The sequence below is a fragment of the Hypoxylon trugodes genome, assembly GCF_022578975.1.
Source record: "Hypoxylon trugodes strain CBS 135444 unplaced genomic scaffold F4822scaffold_4, whole genome shotgun sequence".
NCBI classification, from domain to species: domain Eukaryota; kingdom Fungi; phylum Ascomycota; class Sordariomycetes; order Xylariales; family Hypoxylaceae; genus Hypoxylon; species Hypoxylon trugodes.
Genome location: NW_026250019.1, coordinates 3,683,092 through 3,698,933, shown reverse-complemented (window position 1 = coordinate 3,698,933; position 15,842 = coordinate 3,683,092). Strand labels below are relative to the sequence as shown.

The 15,842-nt window shown below is 46.4% G+C and overlaps 5 protein-coding genes across 5 annotated transcripts; 3 read left to right on the top strand and 2 right to left on the bottom strand.

Moving 5' to 3' along the window:
- The first annotated feature begins 122 nt into the window (after nt 1–122).
- Nucleotides 123–1,960, top strand: F4822DRAFT_234013 (cyclin-domain-containing protein). Its single transcript, XM_051454187.1, has 2 exons — nt 123–1,582; nt 1,690–1,960. Exons 1-2 carry the CDS (start codon nt 278–280, stop codon nt 1,864–1,866), a joined length of 1,482 nt encoding a protein of 493 aa, XP_051316139.1. The 5' UTR covers nt 123–277; the 3' UTR covers nt 1,867–1,960.
- A 1,103-nt stretch (nt 1,961–3,063) lies between these two features.
- Nucleotides 3,064–3,949, top strand: F4822DRAFT_428700 (uncharacterized protein; the record flags this gene model as incomplete). Its single annotated transcript, XM_051460954.1, has 2 exons — nt 3,064–3,154; nt 3,225–3,949. The coding sequence occupies 2 exons, from the start codon at nt 3,064–3,066 to the stop codon at nt 3,947–3,949; spliced, it is 816 nt and encodes a 271-aa protein (XP_051316138.1).
- Nucleotides 3,950–4,126: 177 nt separating this feature from the next.
- F4822DRAFT_233969 (WSC-domain-containing protein) lies at nt 4,127–7,577 on the bottom strand. The gene is made up of 2 exons (XM_051454186.1): nt 7,318–7,577; nt 4,127–7,223 (listed from the first exon to the last, which is right to left on the bottom strand). The coding sequence occupies exon 2, from the start codon at nt 6,863–6,865 to the stop codon at nt 4,316–4,318; it is 2,550 nt and encodes an 849-aa protein (XP_051316137.1). The 5' UTR covers nt 6,866–7,223; nt 7,318–7,577; the 3' UTR covers nt 4,127–4,315.
- Nucleotide 7,578: 1 nt separating this feature from the next.
- Nucleotides 7,579–9,220, bottom strand: F4822DRAFT_233968 (uncharacterized protein). The gene is made up of 5 exons (XM_051454185.1): nt 9,040–9,220; nt 8,921–8,987; nt 8,741–8,871; nt 8,399–8,687; nt 7,579–8,343 (listed from the first exon to the last, which is right to left on the bottom strand). The coding sequence occupies exons 1-5, from the start codon at nt 9,133–9,135 to the stop codon at nt 7,898–7,900; spliced, it is 1,029 nt and encodes a 342-aa protein (XP_051316136.1). The 5' UTR covers nt 9,136–9,220; the 3' UTR covers nt 7,579–7,897.
- Nucleotides 9,221–9,483: 263 nt separating this feature from the next.
- Nucleotides 9,484–11,982, top strand: F4822DRAFT_443221 (uncharacterized protein; the record flags this gene model as incomplete). The annotated part of the gene is made up of 2 exons (XM_051463083.1): nt 9,484–9,488; nt 10,521–11,982. 2 exons carry the CDS (start codon nt 9,484–9,486, stop codon nt 11,866–11,868), a joined length of 1,353 nt encoding a protein of 450 aa, XP_051316135.1. The 3' UTR covers nt 11,869–11,982.
- Between the last annotated feature and the right edge of the window lie 3,860 nt (nt 11,983–15,842).

Sequence of the window (15,842 nt, the reverse complement as noted above, 5' to 3'; positions counted from 1 at the left end):
CAAGCAAAGTACCTAGCAAGACTCAAGTTATACTGCACCGAGTCGCGAATCGACCAACTGACCGAGCTGAGCTGAGTTGAGTCGCGTTCGCTCTAGACACTAGACAAGACGAGACAAACATCGCAATCCGCTGAAACAATAGACCGATTTGCTAACATTAGATTCCCGATCTTTCTTAGTTCCTCTTGATAATTCCTCTATCACTACCGCGATATCACCCTTCGCATATTAATCAATCAACTAAATCTATCATACACCACCCTCCCAAACATATGCAATGGCAGCCGTCATCGGAGACTTTGTCACAGATCATACGCGGTTACATAACATGATAGCAGCCTCTGGTCTGCCACACGAACATTCGCGGCCTCGCGAATCCTCATTCCGTTCCGACTCAAGGAACCGACCGCGCGAGGCGCCGTCCCAGACAGTATACACTCCCAATACTCCTACAACGTCATACCGTACTTCGGCGCCGAGTGCGACGCCTTCCAAGCGGCCTTGGGAATCTACCGAGACGGAAGTTGACCAGAAACATTTCTCATCGACAGGCGGTGCCTCGCGATTTCCTACGCCACCTGATTCTTCGTCGCCTAACCCCACTTCTGCCCGCGTAAGAGCACAGAATGCAAGGAGTCCGTCGCAAGAATTTATGGCATCAGAGACCCAAACCACTGCTACAGCAGTACCTAATAGCTCTACCCCTACACCTACTCAGCAACAACCCTCACCCGACTCCGATGCATACAAGTCGCCCGCTCCTCGAGCCCACGCCGATAGCACCCCCGCTCCTCAGCAGGGCCACACAGTCTATGTACGCGACCTCGCACATATCCAGAGCCTCGCTCGCGCCGATTTAATGAACGGGGGAAATGGGCCTGGTATACTAAACGATCCGCCGCTTCAGGCGATGAAATATGAGATTAGCCAAATGCCAATAGGCGACATTATCGAAATGGTTGCTGCTCTTCTGACCAAGATCACCACAACCAACGACCTCCAACATGATGCTCTACACAGGAATGCGACACATCAGCAAACAGCCGCTACTCATAACAGCGAGGGTACTTCTATGAGTCCCCTTAGCAGCTCTGTTCTTGCATTTCATGGCAAAAATGTTCCTGCGATTACAATCTTGAGCTACTTAAGCAGGATCCACAAGTACTGCCCGACTACCTACGAAGTCTTCCTAAGTCTTCTAGTCTACTTTGACCGAATGACAGAGCGAGTTAACAATATGGTGATGGATGCTGAGGCGGCGCGAAGGCAGTCGCAGGCTCAACATTCCAGAGGCCCTGTGCCTGAAATACAACCCAACCAGACGACCGACAGTGAAATGCGGGATGAGGATTGCGATAGTGACCAGACCGAGTCAGACATTGTTGACACCGACCCCGAGGAAAAGGGAAAGAGAACCACGCGAGAAAAGAAAGCTAGAGAACCACCATTATCCCCTCCCGTCGCACCGGCTACGTATTTTGTCGTCGACAGTTTCAACATACATCGTTTAATAATTGCAGGTGTTACCTGCGCCAGTAAATTCTTCTCGGATGTGTTTTACACCAATTCGAGATATGCTAAGGTATGTTACTATCAACAATCAGCCATTGCATCATTGTTTGTATACATATCAAGCACATCGCTTCCCGCTCTCCTTGGATATCATATGCTAATATCAATAATCATTAGGTTGGTGGTCTCCCATTAGCTGAGCTCAACCATCTCGAGCTGCAGTTCCTCCTGTTGAACGACTTCCGACTTGCTGTACCGGTCGAAGATTTAGAAGCATATGCTACGATGCTAGTTGAATTCTATGCAAGAGAGGTGGTGGCACAACGTTCAAGGCCCGTGAGTGGGTCTGAATGAGTGCAAATTAATATGTTTGGAATATGAAGCTGTAGGGGAATATTTTAGGGAGGCATACCTGCTTGGACTACACACACCGTACCTATCAACAACCACATAATCATGACTAGCAATACGCGCTGGACACTTCGCTACAAGCTGGTTGCTCCTCAAAGATCGAAGAGAGGCGGGATTTTGTTGAATCGAGGATGGAAGAAGCCTTGATGTTAGGACGGTGTGAAGATAGTCATTGTATCAGATTTATACGGGGCAAACCTATCGAATTCCACGTTACGATGAACTTGGGTTGGGCTGGTGCCCCCCTTTTTCGAAAGAGGCGAGGAGGGGGGCAGAGGAGCAAAGGGAAAGAGAGTTAATTGATATTTGATACCCGGATAGATTTCCTACGGGCTAAACTCCGTCTTTATGATATAGTTGGGCTTGTCTTATGGTGAATAAGTGGTTATGTGAAGAATCTCGTAGTTTTTTCCTAAGGGGACAAACGATGTTGTAAGGGGATGAATGCTTGACTGGCTGGGTGAGGGGTTATAGTTGGGACGGGTCGGTCTTCAACTTATCTCCAAGCCTGCCTAAGTAGATCTCTGGTCTCGAGAGATCTGTAAGGTTAAATAAATTACTTCAAAGTACCTGTCTAGTAAGTTATACATCCCGACCCATTATACTCAACATATTACTAAGCTCGTACGTGAATCATAGGTGCCTCAAGAAATTGTAAAGGTCACCCTCATCTGGCCTTATATCCCTCCTATTCTCATAGCTACCGTTATGACACGACTCATTATACTACTTGCTGTGATAAAGGCCAGATTAATTCCACGTAATTATACACAAGGAAATACAGCTCAGATTACAGTTACAAACGCCTAACATTTTATCATGGTATTACTGCTGACTAGGTACTTTATTAGTCTTCCTAACGCTCGAAAAGGACACCAGTGGATAAAACCTCATTATACCCATGAAAGAAATTGAGTAGGAACAAAGCCTCTGTTTTTACAGGAAAGGGGTTGAGTAAGGAGAAAAGATGGGATTTTCTACTGTTAAGCGCTTCTATAAAACCATACTTTCGACTGTCCACTTGGTATGGCCCTCGGTAACGCAACCTTGATTACCTATTATCGCAATTCCTTCGTATAAACCATAGAAACGAATCGCCTTTACGGCCGAAAAAACGACGTTAAATCCATAACCGTAAAGATGAACCAGGAGAGTGACCTAACCTGGCGCGATGCGTCGGCATCGAGGTGGGCGGCGCTAGTCAACCAGGATTTTCCTCTACATCCAGTTCGTACCCGAGCACCGCTCAATACCATCCTACAAGTCCTACATGCACAAAGACGCAACGCTAAAATGTACAGTCTGGAACTGGAGCACAGCACTCACGCCTTTTGAGCGCTCCAGCGAGGCTTGTAGGCAGTTTAATTATTTGAGGGAGGAAACTATGCGTGACCCGCGGGATCTAATTACGTATCCACGATACGGGGACGATGGAAAGCCGATTGACTTCCATTTCCTCGAGAACTATCATACTAAGGTGATAGATCACCCGGAGATTTACGTGCCCCTTGAATATGAACCGGTTGTGTGGCCGCATATCGTGGTACGGCTCGAGGAGATGTACCATGCTATGCTGAAGATCAATCCAGGTGATCAGGAGGGTGTCCAGAAGTTCTTTGGGTTCTTCGCGCGGCCGTATGTGCAGCTACAGGAGTATTGGATCTTGATCAACGATAAGGAGACTAGTCTATTCGATTCTCGTCGTAGTGAAGCGATATTGAGGAATGCCGATTTGCCTAAAGAGACGGATGATAACTTTGCTGATAGGAGGCTCTTGGAATCGGCTGTTAGCTCCGGTATCAAGGGTAAGACTGTAGCTGATCTAGTTGCTGTTGACGATCTGAGCGTGTTGCATGATCGCGATAGATGTCGACTTCGCACTGTCGCTGGGTATCTGATTATGTGGGGTTATGATAGCCCAGTGCTACCCCGTGTTGTGAGATGGGCTGGACCTCAGGAGGGGATGCATGATGAGCCGCCTACTATATTTGAGGTGTTGGATAGGATGAACGAAGCGGATATATGATTCCCGTGTTAGGGACATACTTTCAAATGAAAGCGGCTGGCAGTGGGGATATTCGGAGTGAATGGTTCATCGCTACCCGGAACAGGTTTCCTTCGCGATATCATACATTTTAGTTCTTTAATTCATGAGCGATTCGATTTCCATCGTTTAGTTTCTGTTATTGGCAATTGCGCACGAATATGGCTGCGGATATATGAGATAATAGACGATGATTAATTTCCAGCGCTCCGTTCAATACCCCTTGAAGGGGTATCATAAAACTCGACTACTTCTAGGCTACCAATAGCTAAGAAATACTATGCATATTATATACCAAATACTACTATATATATACAATTCGAATATTAAGATATCAATGCCAAAAAACTAAGCGCTCTTCGCCTTGTAGACACTAACCCTGTTACTGCCACCACACCACTCTGTTAGATCCCCTTTACAAGTCATACTGCAATCGCTCTCGTTGGCTTGTGTTGCCCCATTTACGAGCCCGTCATTGTTGCAATAACACTCTTGCGAATACTCAACACCCATGTAACTGTAGCCTTTTCCTGTACAGTAACTTGCACACTTCTCCACTGTCATACTGGAATCTGTCGTTGAGTCACTTTTGCTTGTTACGCTGGTCCCCTTGCCCAGTGCTCTTCCACTTGTCCCCTCTGTGTAACAACCAAGGTACGTGTATCCCCCACTAGAAGTGGTAGCTAAATTGTGCGTCGGGACGTACAACGTGCTATTCCAGATGGAAATTCTAGAACTTCCACCACACATCTGCGTCGAGTTTCCTTTACACGCCATGTTACAATCTCCCGCAGCAGTGACAGTCGCAGAAGTTTTGGGGGCATTGCCACAATAACATTCGCGACTGTATTCAAGGCCGAAAAGCGCGTAGTTCTTACCTTGACAGTATGAGGCGCATGACTCCACGGTCATAGAGTCGTTAACGTAAGAATCTTTGGATAGGGTCCGACCGTCGGAACCGCTGTCCGTGTAACAACCGAGATAAATTGCTGTCCCGTTCGCTGCTCTGATTGTACCATCATCTTTCTGAACTGTTACTGTCTGGCTGGGTTGTGATTGGGTAGACTGAGTGGATTGCGTAGATTGCGTCTGGCTTGACTGGGACGTGGTGGATTGAATCTGAGTCTGACTTGGTGTATTTTGAGCAAGACTCCAGACGCTCAATTTAAGACTGCCACCGCAATACTCCCACAAATTTCCTTTGCATTTCGCGTCACATTGACTGTCATCGGTAATAAGAGTGCCCGTGTTCACATTGCCACAATAGCATTCTTGCGCATATTCAGTCCCTGCGAAGGAGTAACCCTTACTTGCGCAATAAGTCGTGCACATTTCGGTCGTCATTCCTGTCGTGTTGTACATACTATCTCCTACTAGCGCCCTGCTACTAACGCTTGGATCGCTAAAGCAGCCTATGTAGGTTGCGCTTCCGTTATTGATTGTAGTAGTGTTCGTTATCAACGTTGTCGCCAGTTGGGCGTAAGAACTGTCGCTCCAGACACTTAGGAGGTTCGGCGCACCGCACCATTGCGTTGAGTTGCCGGCGCATATCATCTCTGGGGTACTGGAGCAGTCGGTTAAGCTCGCGGTAGAGGAAAGACTTCCACAATAACATTCCCGGGAATATTCAAGACCCGCGAAAGCGTAAGCTCTGGCGTGGCAGACTGAAGTACAGGCCTCGATGGTCATATTGTTGGCTTGGAAGGAATATCCACTTAATGTCCTTGGACTGCCATCCGCGATGCACCCAGCGAAGGTAAATGTAGTGCTGGCAAGTTCCTGGCCTATTGAAGGGTCAAACATAGTACATGGACCATCCTCATCTATGTCGTTGACGGTAGGTGTATCATCAGGGCATGTAAGTTGAACTGCTCTTTCCGGACCAGTGGTAACGACGTTGCATCCCGGGAGGCAATCTATCATTCCCTTAACCGGTTCGTTAACGATCGCCTGGCGCTCGGGGCAATTGGTGGTATAATAAGGGGTCTGTGACCTTGCTAGCGGCGCGCATTTCGAGATTTGGCCGTTGAAGCTGTCGTCATTAACGCATTCATCCAACGCCTCCTCCAGCACACTTGCGTTCCAGCCATTCATAAAGTCGCCATGAAATCCGAAGCCTGTAGGATCGCCTTGCGCAAAAACGAATCGACCCCCATCTTCCTTGTTTATGTTATTGACACCGTAGTAAACTTCGAAGAATAGATGTACTAGCTGTCGCGGATGTGAGGGTGGGCAGACGCCATTGTCGATACTCGACATGTAAGCTACATGCGATTGATCGAGTTGGTAGTCTTCCCCATTCCAGCAAGATGGGAAGTGGATTTGAGCGCGGAGCCCGTTATCGCAGTCCGTGCGGAACATATAGTTTTCTTCTGGGATGGTGCCCGAGCTATCGAGGCAAGCAAAGGATACACGGTCAGAGATCAGTCGGCTTGGGGAGCCGCTGCCGCCCGAATATGTGAAAGATGTGGTGTCGTTGGAGCGAAGGTAGGGATCGCCCGACACCATTCTGAATCCTGGAGGGAAAGGCTCAATGTTGGATCGATTTTCACCACGTCCTAGGTAGTACACAACGGTCCCCCCATTAGGAACTTCCTCGTAGCTTCCGTTGGTATGTTCGTAGTAGAGCTGTGGTGTCCAGTATATCGACTTGTCATCTTGAACTTCACAAGAGGTACACCTCGAGGCCATAAGATTTTCATACGTGTTCGATAGGCCGAAGTTACTAGCTCCGGAAACCTTGTGAACATGAGCTGAGACGACTCCGGGCGATATGTTGGGGTCGAGGCGACCGGTTTGGATGAGGCCGCATGACATGCGCCAGTAGGCGTCCACACCGCGGAAGCCGAAGGACGATGTGGCTAGTATGCTTAAGAACACATTCCTGGAGTTGACCATTTTGGGCGGTGAAATGATGGTCTATGGCAGAACCGCGAAAAACGATTCCTGCTTAGGATAAGAAAACCATCGTTATCCGTTTCTTTGGGCTAGGAGACTTGGAAACCTTATGTACGCTATAGCGTAAGTAAGGATAGTACCAATGCGCTCTCATTCTAACATTGGCCCTCATAGTAATGAGACCGTGATGATTCATAATATTCATAAAGTAGCCGAGCGACTTTGTCTGGGCGCTTGTATCCCGAGCCAGTCCAGAGAACTCACGCCATCGACGGGTAGGTAGGGTCTTGGACAACATCGTGATATTTCGGCTACTCCGAACCAAGTCCGTGGTACTCTAGAGTTTCGGGAAGTGTAACTAGGCGTTGATTAGGGTCAGCACATCTGTAACTAAGCATGGATCTCAGGTGAGCGAGACTGGCCGATTTTATGTTTAGCTAGAATATTCTCACACTGAAGAACTGCCTAATCCGTACTAAACTAGAACGCATGTTGGGATGTATTTGGTAAGTTGTCTTAGATTGTGGGCTTGCAGCTGCAGCGGGTAGAGCTTCAGTGTAGAATTGGGGGCAACTGTTTTTGCAGCGAATAGGAGCATGATCCTGCTATTATCGTGCTACATATGCCCCAGAGGGGGGGATCTGGAGAAAGCTGCATTAAGCTAGCAGCTCGCTGGGAGAACGAGTCATGTAGGTGAATCCCTCGCCTTTACGTACCTAGGTAGTTTGCTAAGGTAGACGCCCGCATATATAGGTAGATGGTCGCCTAAGTACCTAGGTAGGCATCTAGGTAATCAGTTAGTGTTCGCATGACTCAATCATTATTTCGGGATGTTACCTCTCCATATTTATGCCGTTATTATTAAGCGCAAGTAATATTTAAATAAAAGACACGAAGAGGTTGTGCTTGGTGTTAGTATGCTTAAACGGAAGGCTTTGAGGCCACGGTGCATGAGGGATATTCGGACAATGGTGACTTGAAAAGCAGATACTTTTTTTCTGTGGCTCAACGTGGTACGTTTATTCGGGTAACTCAAGAATTCCGCGACGGGTCGGCTCTACACTTTTGCTCCATCTCACGCCTAAGGAAAGGGTATACAAACAGCCCCAAGAATGCTAATAAGGAATCGATGATCCCGAAGCCTCTCTTCGGAGAAGTTCCTATCATATTCGCCCAGAGAAATTGCGGTTCGACTCGCTTGTCCGTGATAGCAAAGTTATTACTCGCTACCTCAGCTACGATCTCTGGCGCTATCTTCGCGGCGTACGGGAAGCTCTTTTCCAATTCAGCGAGGCTGCCCGTTGTTCCTTCGATCTGTTTCGTCAATTCAGGTTTATTTTTCTGTTCTTCAATAAAGGTCGGCGTGATGAAATTGTGAGCGAAAATATACTGAACGATGTATGTTGACTTCGAATTCGAGTAGCGCATAGCTTCGAGTCGCGTGGTGTCGGCTAGTGCGCGTTGGGCGGCCTTAGCAGCTTTAGTGGGCGATTAGTTCTGTATTTTAGCGTGCTTTTAGCGGGCGATAGGTACCTGAGTATGCGAGATAGCCTGGCGCTGGGACTAAAGAGGCGGAACTATTCACGAAAATAATCTTGCGGATTTTCGGACTTTTAGGAATCATGGAGACGCTATCGTCTTCTACCCATTGCTTTAGGACCGCCTGGGCTGGATATACGCTGGAGTAGTAATTGTTTGTCATGCATCGCTCGAAAACCTCGGGTGTTAGATCTAGCAGAAAGCCACATTCATTTGGTGTGCCGCCAGCTACGCAGTAGAGGATATCTGGCAGTGAAGGTTGTGTCGCGATTGACGAGTGTGCCTGTACTACCTGTTAAGATCGGGGCTCAAACGGAGAGGATAAGAATGTCAGACATTAGAGGAAGTCCCCATGTCTCCTGCTACAGCACTGATCTTCTGAGCTTCATCCTGCCTGACTGCAAGGATTTCATTTTTGGCATCATCAAGTTGTTCTTGGTTGCGGGAAAATATCGTAATGTGAGCGCCTATTTTGTTAGAATGTATTTCTAATCAATTCGCATTAATGGCGGATACCTTGAGCTGCGATGACCTTGGACATTTCTTTCCCTAACCCCCCAGAACCCCCGACCACAAATACGGTCTAATTAATTTAGCTGAAGTTCAAACGAACGAAACCAGGGCAGATGCCATACCTTTCCACGAAGATCTGTTGCGGCCATTATACTGCTGTCCTCTAAAGTGATTTTATCAATGTTGCTAAGATACTGCGAAAAGAAAGCGAGGACCATGTTGCTCGTAAATAATTAACTGAGGCATAGCGGTAAGAGATGGATGAGGCACAGCTATCACCCCCACCTGATCTAACAACCAACACATCCAAAGTAAGCACGAAGACGACGATATAGGGAATATACCAGGTAGGCTGTCGTTTGAACTGAAGATAACCAATCAATGAACTTTAATATTTCCTCGTGTATACAGTGTTTTCATGTAACGTTATACTCGTCGTGATTGCGTAGGCCAATTCAATAATGCCGATTCCCGTTTCACGACGTTTGCTTAATGCCCGACAATCATTCCGTCTTGTGTAATTTAGGAAGCGAGTTATGTAGCGCCATCTAAACCGTAAGGCTTCGATGCCGTATAGAATAAGTAGAGAAATACGAAGTAGAGGGTTTAATTTTTCTCTTGTGAACGTTGTCGACATGATTTAATTCCTGTACTTTTTCGCGAAGTAGGGAAATGATGAATTAAAGAGGAGAATAATTTAAGAATCGCCGTAGTAGCAGAAATAGTGAGTGTGTTAGCGCCATTTAGCGGAGAATTATGCTGAATAAGGCAGGGATCTTGAATTGTCATTAGCAGGCAGGCAGGTAAGCAAATCGCGATAATCTCATGCAATTTCAATACCTATCATAAAAAGAAATGTTTAATATAGCACATAGATTTATGGATACCTACGTAGCTACCTCACGGAATCATAATGAAGAAACATGTGGAAATATTCTAAATCAGAGCTTTCTATCTGACCTCTAGATTGAGACATTCACAAACTATTCTGCTTCCTCAGCGATGTTGAAGATTCGCAATGAGACAAGGATGTGCACTAAAAATATGACGCTATCAAACCGGCAGTGGGTTACCCCTGGGTCTAATGCAGGGGATTGGATGGATGCCAAGGGCGGGATGACCTAGAGGTAGCTGAAGCTCATGCAGATCATGATGCGGGCCGTGATACATGTATATGTTACTTATCAGGGCATCTTAGTTTGAAGTACGCGTCACAACTTTTACTTGACCCTTTTCTTTTGTCAAAATATTTCGTCCAAACAAACTTGTATTCATTTCTGTTGTGACAGTGCCACATGCTGTCGAACTTGACCCAAAAATTCTTTAACATGCTCATACTTGAGATCTGAAGTACACAAGTAGCAGATGTCAGAACGATCTCTTGTACTTTACATACTTTTCATTTCCTCATGACATAATTTCTCCTGATCATCGCTATGACCCTCGTCGGTAGCCCACGAGGCTTGCGGTCCCTTCTCTTTCCTGTTGGATTCATCACCCTCGCATTTGCGCTTGTGGCCCTCTATCACGGTATAGGAGATAATGGCAGCTTTTTACGAAATCTCCCTATCATCAACAATGGAAAACCGAAAGCTGGCGCCAGCGAGAACCACCGCCCGACAAATACCCATGCACCCCCAAAATACAAACCGACACCCACCTACCTTACACAACCTGTAACCGAGCCTTTCCCTTTACTCGCGAAGCCAACCACCGCTCCACCACCTATACCCGAATATAATATCCCCCGACCTGGGCTACACCGAGAATATGGCCTTTCATATATGCCACCTCTTTTTATCGGCTTCACACGCCAATGGCCGATGCTCTTGCAATGTGTAGTCGGCTACTTGACGGCTGGCTGGCCACCTGAGTCCATCTTCGTCGTTGAAAACACAGGCGTGCAAGACTCAAACTCGCAAGCTAAACTTAGCCTGCAAAACCCCTTCTATCTCGACTACGCCATATTGCGGAAGCTTGGTGTCAATATCATACAAACACCTGTCTTGTTGACGTTCTCGCAAATGCAGAACTTCTTCCTGGCCACTGCACATTCACGAAGTTGGCCGTATTACTTCTACTCTCACCAAGATGTGTTGGTATTTTCATTTGAGGATGGCCCTGACACATTGAAGCGGCCCGGCGATAGGGATTGGTTCTTCTATGATGAGCAAGACGAAGCGGATATTATGCGCCCTCCTGCTGCCGGTCAGAACGGTTACCGGACCATTTACGAAAATTGTCTTCGCGAATTAAACAGAACTTTGGAGGCCGAGGAACGATGGGCTTTCCGTTGGTTTCAGTACGACCACCTGACCTTGGTGAACAGAGAGGCGCTGGACGCCGTAGGTGGTTGGGACTCATTGATGCCATATTATGGTAGTGATTGCGACATGAATGCAAGACTACAAATGGATGGCTGGACTATGAAGCATCGTCGCGTAGGCATTATAAATGATGTATCAACCGTATTGGAGGATCTAGCCGCATTGTATCGCGACCCAAATGTCACTCCCAAGTTCATCGATCCGAATCCCATTCCTCCCGAGGAACATCCCGAAGAACAGAAGGAGCCGCCAAAGGAAAATCAGAAAGATGATAAAAAGAAAGAAGCGGAGAAAAGGGACGGGAGAGTCAATGGCACCAGCAGTATTAATGTTGTCAGGTCGATCGAGTATTTCCGAGAGCTCGTTAATATTGGCAATGACATGGGTGCACACAAATACCGCGATGACAAGAACGCTCGGAATTCATGGCAGAACAGCCAGCACGGCGGGGTTGGAGAGCCTTACTATTATAATGCGGAAGGGTTCTCAACATCATTCTGGATTCTAGCAGAAGCCGGTCGCGAGATCTTCCGACAGAAATGGGGTCATCAAGGTTGCGATCTGGTGGAGGAAACAGCTCTGAAGCTCGAGGACCAATGGCTCGTCGAGAAGGATTGGGAATAACCCAACTGTAAAACAGCAGGCGCATTAGAAGGTATTGATTTTGGAGGCGTTCCGGAGTGTAGAAGGATGATCTGTTCTAGTGATATCCATGCATCCAATGATGCCTAGATGAGATTAGGCGTAACTCGCCTAGATGTAATGAATAAGAATCTTAAAACCTAGCAAGATCGCGTCATCTACCCGCATCCACGAAGCAGATTATGGAGATGACGTCACAGCTAGATATCACTGCTTTCTTAAATGAGGGTGCGTAGCTTACCGAAGCGGAAACAACAGACATTTAATGAAATGAACTGATTATTCATTTACTCAGATGCTCACATGCAATAGAACCATCTATGCAGAAAACAAAGTTCCCTAATTCGGCAACATCTTGGCTATAAGAGAGATTGACTTTTTATTATGCAGTTAAGCCATGCTAAATCCGTCATGAGGAAGTTTAACCCTCCGACCGCGAACTCTATTGCGACTGCTTGCCTACCTCTAATTATATATGGTGGTATTTACGTGTTTTGATGCATTACCTAGGCACTCTATCTATACTGAAAACATCCTATTGAACAGTGCCGTGGATCGACCCATGGTTGGAATGATTGTTGACCCTCAACCGAGATTTCTAAGTACTTGATTAATATATACTTCGTTATGTACATGTTAGTCCATATCCCCCCGATAGAAGCCCTTGGGATTGTGTCTGCTCTAACATAATGGAAATCTAAGGACCTAGGCAAAGCAACTCCCTCTGCGTATACGTATAGCTAAATACAAGCTTCCCATATAGTGCGAACTGTGGTAGCCCGCGATACGCGGCCTCACTAACTCTCTTATAAGAATCAATAGCAGAAACATGATGCGTACCTAGGTAATTAAGAGTGAAAAGCCGTAGGAGAAATCGATTGCGAAAAGAAAACCGACAAGTTAGGTATAGGCCTATACCCTCCGCTTAGGCTTGAGGATATCGAAATCAGCTATCATCCTTGATATCGGACACTGCGTGAAACAAGCTATATTGTTGACGAGTTCGACTTATAGTCGCGACGAAATAGGTGGGGATGGGGATGCATCAAGTTATCCACCAACCGATTAACTAATCCCTTCGCTTTCATACCCCTATCTATCATGGAGCTGCCTATCTCTTTGGGCACTGCTTAGTGTTATGACACAGGTCTTATTATTGCACGCCTCGTCATAAGTGGTTCCATTACTTTCGTCTTGGGTCATGAGACGCTAGCTACCGTCGCTAGTTGGCCCTCGTAGGGGCTAGGTGGTGGTTCTCTGCCTATGCTGAACTAGTTACAGGGTTAAAGGAGTCCATGGTATATAATTAGTGACTTTTTTTAGGCGGCTTCAGGCCATTTAGGTATGTAGGAGTTAGTGCAAGACCGCCCACTAAAAGTGCAGACTCGGCGCCACCGTGACTCCCTAAGATATTGATGCTAAGCTGCCTAATATGTAAGCCCTACAACAGTGCTATGGAGCTGTGCAGCGGGCCCCTAAAGCTGCTGGCAGTATAGTGGCTTCTTAACGTTACATACCCAGGTATCTATAAAGCCAAGGGCTCAGATAGGCGCAACATTTTCTCTATTTCTCTTCCTATATCATCCACAAATGTATAGGGGCCTAACCAATTATATGATAAGAATTCAAGTCCCCTGAAGTCGACGTACGAATAAATGAGGAGAGGAGATCATTGATTATTGACGTACCGATTCATGTATATCTCTCTAGTCCACAGCCCTAGGATGCGGTCGGCCGAAACAATTAGGATATAGCGACCTCTTACGTACGTTGTTTGGTTGGGAACCTAGAGATTCGGACGAAATAGCCCTTAGCATGGGCAATAGAATCATTTTATCGCAGTTGGCAAGCCAGTTTCCTATTACTCAGCTGAACATTAATAATCAATGACCAAGCAACAGCTATCTTTGTGAAACCCCAACCCTAAGATAGGGTAGGCAACCCCAAGTACCATTTGTATCGTTGCCGGAAGTCTGGGCGTGGGGGCTCCCCTGGAGAGTGCGCGGCTCGTGAGTTTAGTCATTTTATACTACATAGTTTTGACGTGGGAGATAACCAAACTTTATTCGTAACTCCTGTTGAAGGTAGATTCTCAAAATAGGGGTTGGGTATTGACCTGAGTTTGTTGTATGTATAAGTGGCTACCTACCTAGGTACGTATTAAAGATAGAATAAAGTCGTGCTTTGATAGGTAGTGAATTGAATTCAAATAGGGTTCTAGTGGCATACCGTACACTGATATCCTGCTATAAGCCATGGCATTTCGCGTTAGGATGAGACCTGGCTGGGATGACCAAATACAGTCGCCCGCCATACGTAGAATTATTCACCGATTGCTTGGTGGCGTGTTGTCTAGGGGGCTTACGATATTGGAACTATACCTCCTGACCTTTATCCCGCCACTTACTTCCCAGGTGGCTATAGCAGGCGAGCTACTTACAACATAGCTCAATTTCCCTAGCTCTTGGAATTATGACATACCTAAGTTCTTTGCTATTACTAACCGTTCTCATTATATGGTACGTTTTCGTATTTTTACGATCATCCCGAAAAGTTTTGGTAGATCGATTAGTTACTTCCACTATTAAGGAACTCCCTATCCCAGTCCCCATGCCAATGCAGTGTTCTATATGCAGTGCAACGAACCCGGTTAGGAAATATTGAACCATCTTGACCCATTCAAACGGTTCTTCAGGAACACATAATGATATTAAGGTATGACTATTTCATTCCCCTTGTAAAGAGCAGATGTAATCTGACACACCATTCTACGTATATGCATCTTTGACTGTTACACGGCAGTTGAATTCTTACGAGGTTAATTCTAGCCCTTTCCATGCGGCTATTTCCTCTTCTTCGCGGTGACGCTCTAGCAGCATTTTGGTTTAGTCCTAGAACACTCAGCGTCCTTACAAGGCGACAATTGTGATTAATTGTATACATGGGTACCTTTTGTAGATTGAGAATATTATCTGCAAACTCCACGGAGAATATAACTATCCGTTAGGATCCCTTTAAGCGAGACTTCCCGACAAGGCTCGTGGACACTTACGACCTAGACGTGTCTATGCGGAAGGGTATTGGGAATGCCGTACGCGAACGCGCGCCTGGGTTAGGACCATTCAATCGGCGCTGAATGTACAAATGCCAACACCGCCGATGTTACCATGAACGGATATATGGATGACCCAGTACTAGACCATATGCAGGATGTCTCTAACAGAACCAGTACTCCTTACCCGGGGGTCGGGCGGGGAAGTATACGGTGGAGACGATTGCATGGCGGCGCGTATTGTCAATATCTAAAGCCGGATACGACTTCGTGCTTTCATTCGGGCCGAGATCCATAGGTTTCATCCCGGAAGTTAAGGAAATCCACATAGACTTAGTCATTCACTTGAACAGAGTCACGGGTCCCGGGGGAGTGGTTCGAGGAATTTACGCAATGATACATATCTCGATTTAGAATGCGGGTTGACTTTGGGAGAAGCTGGTGGGGCTTCTCGCGTATGCTGGCTTTCCTTTGGGCGCATTAAGGTATTAAGAAAGGACCCAAGAAGTTATGGGTATATTTCCTATCTTAGGTACCTGGGGTAATTAATGAAATTGCCGAGAGAGGCGTTGGTCCCGCGGCACAGGGCGCGGATACGTTTATTTTTACGGGCAACTTCGTGCGAAATGTGCCCCTTACGGACATGATAAAAAAAAACAGAAAGTTGAATACCGACACGTAGGTCTCCTAACCCTTGACTCTAATGCAACGCTAATATCCAGGGCTAGGCCGAATTTTCGCAATATTTACTCGTTATGCCCTTGCTATTGACGGAATTAGACGGGAGTTATTAGGCAGTGGGAACTTGTCGCATAAGGTACCTATTTGTTTCGTTATCGTTATAAGCATATCTCTCATGATGACTTAAATTCGCCATTGATATTGTGGTTGAGTGTTGGATTTT

Excerpts from the sequence above, each read along its gene's own strand:
- F4822DRAFT_233969 (XM_051454186.1), bottom strand. The coding sequence starts at position 6,865 with ATGGTCAACTCCAGGAATGTGTTCTTAAGCATACTAGCCACATCGTCC.
- F4822DRAFT_233968 (XM_051454185.1), bottom strand. The coding sequence starts at position 9,135 with ATGGTCCTCGCTTTCTTTTCGCAGTATCTTAGCAACATTGATAAAATC. Across the intron at positions 8,872-8,920 it reads CAAGGTCATCGCAGCTCAAG|GCGCTCACATTACGATATTT; the intron begins GTATCCGCCATT and ends CTAACAAAATAG. Across the intron at positions 8,344-8,398 it reads AGGCTATCTCGCATACTCAG|CTGCTAAGGCCGCCCAACGC; the intron begins GTACCTATCGCC and ends CGCCCACTAAAG.
- F4822DRAFT_234013 (XM_051454187.1), top strand. The coding sequence starts at position 278 with ATGGCAGCCGTCATCGGAGACTTTGTCACAGATCATACGCGGTTACAT. Across the intron at positions 1,583-1,689 it reads CCAATTCGAGATATGCTAAG|GTTGGTGGTCTCCCATTAGC; the intron begins GTATGTTACTAT and ends AATAATCATTAG.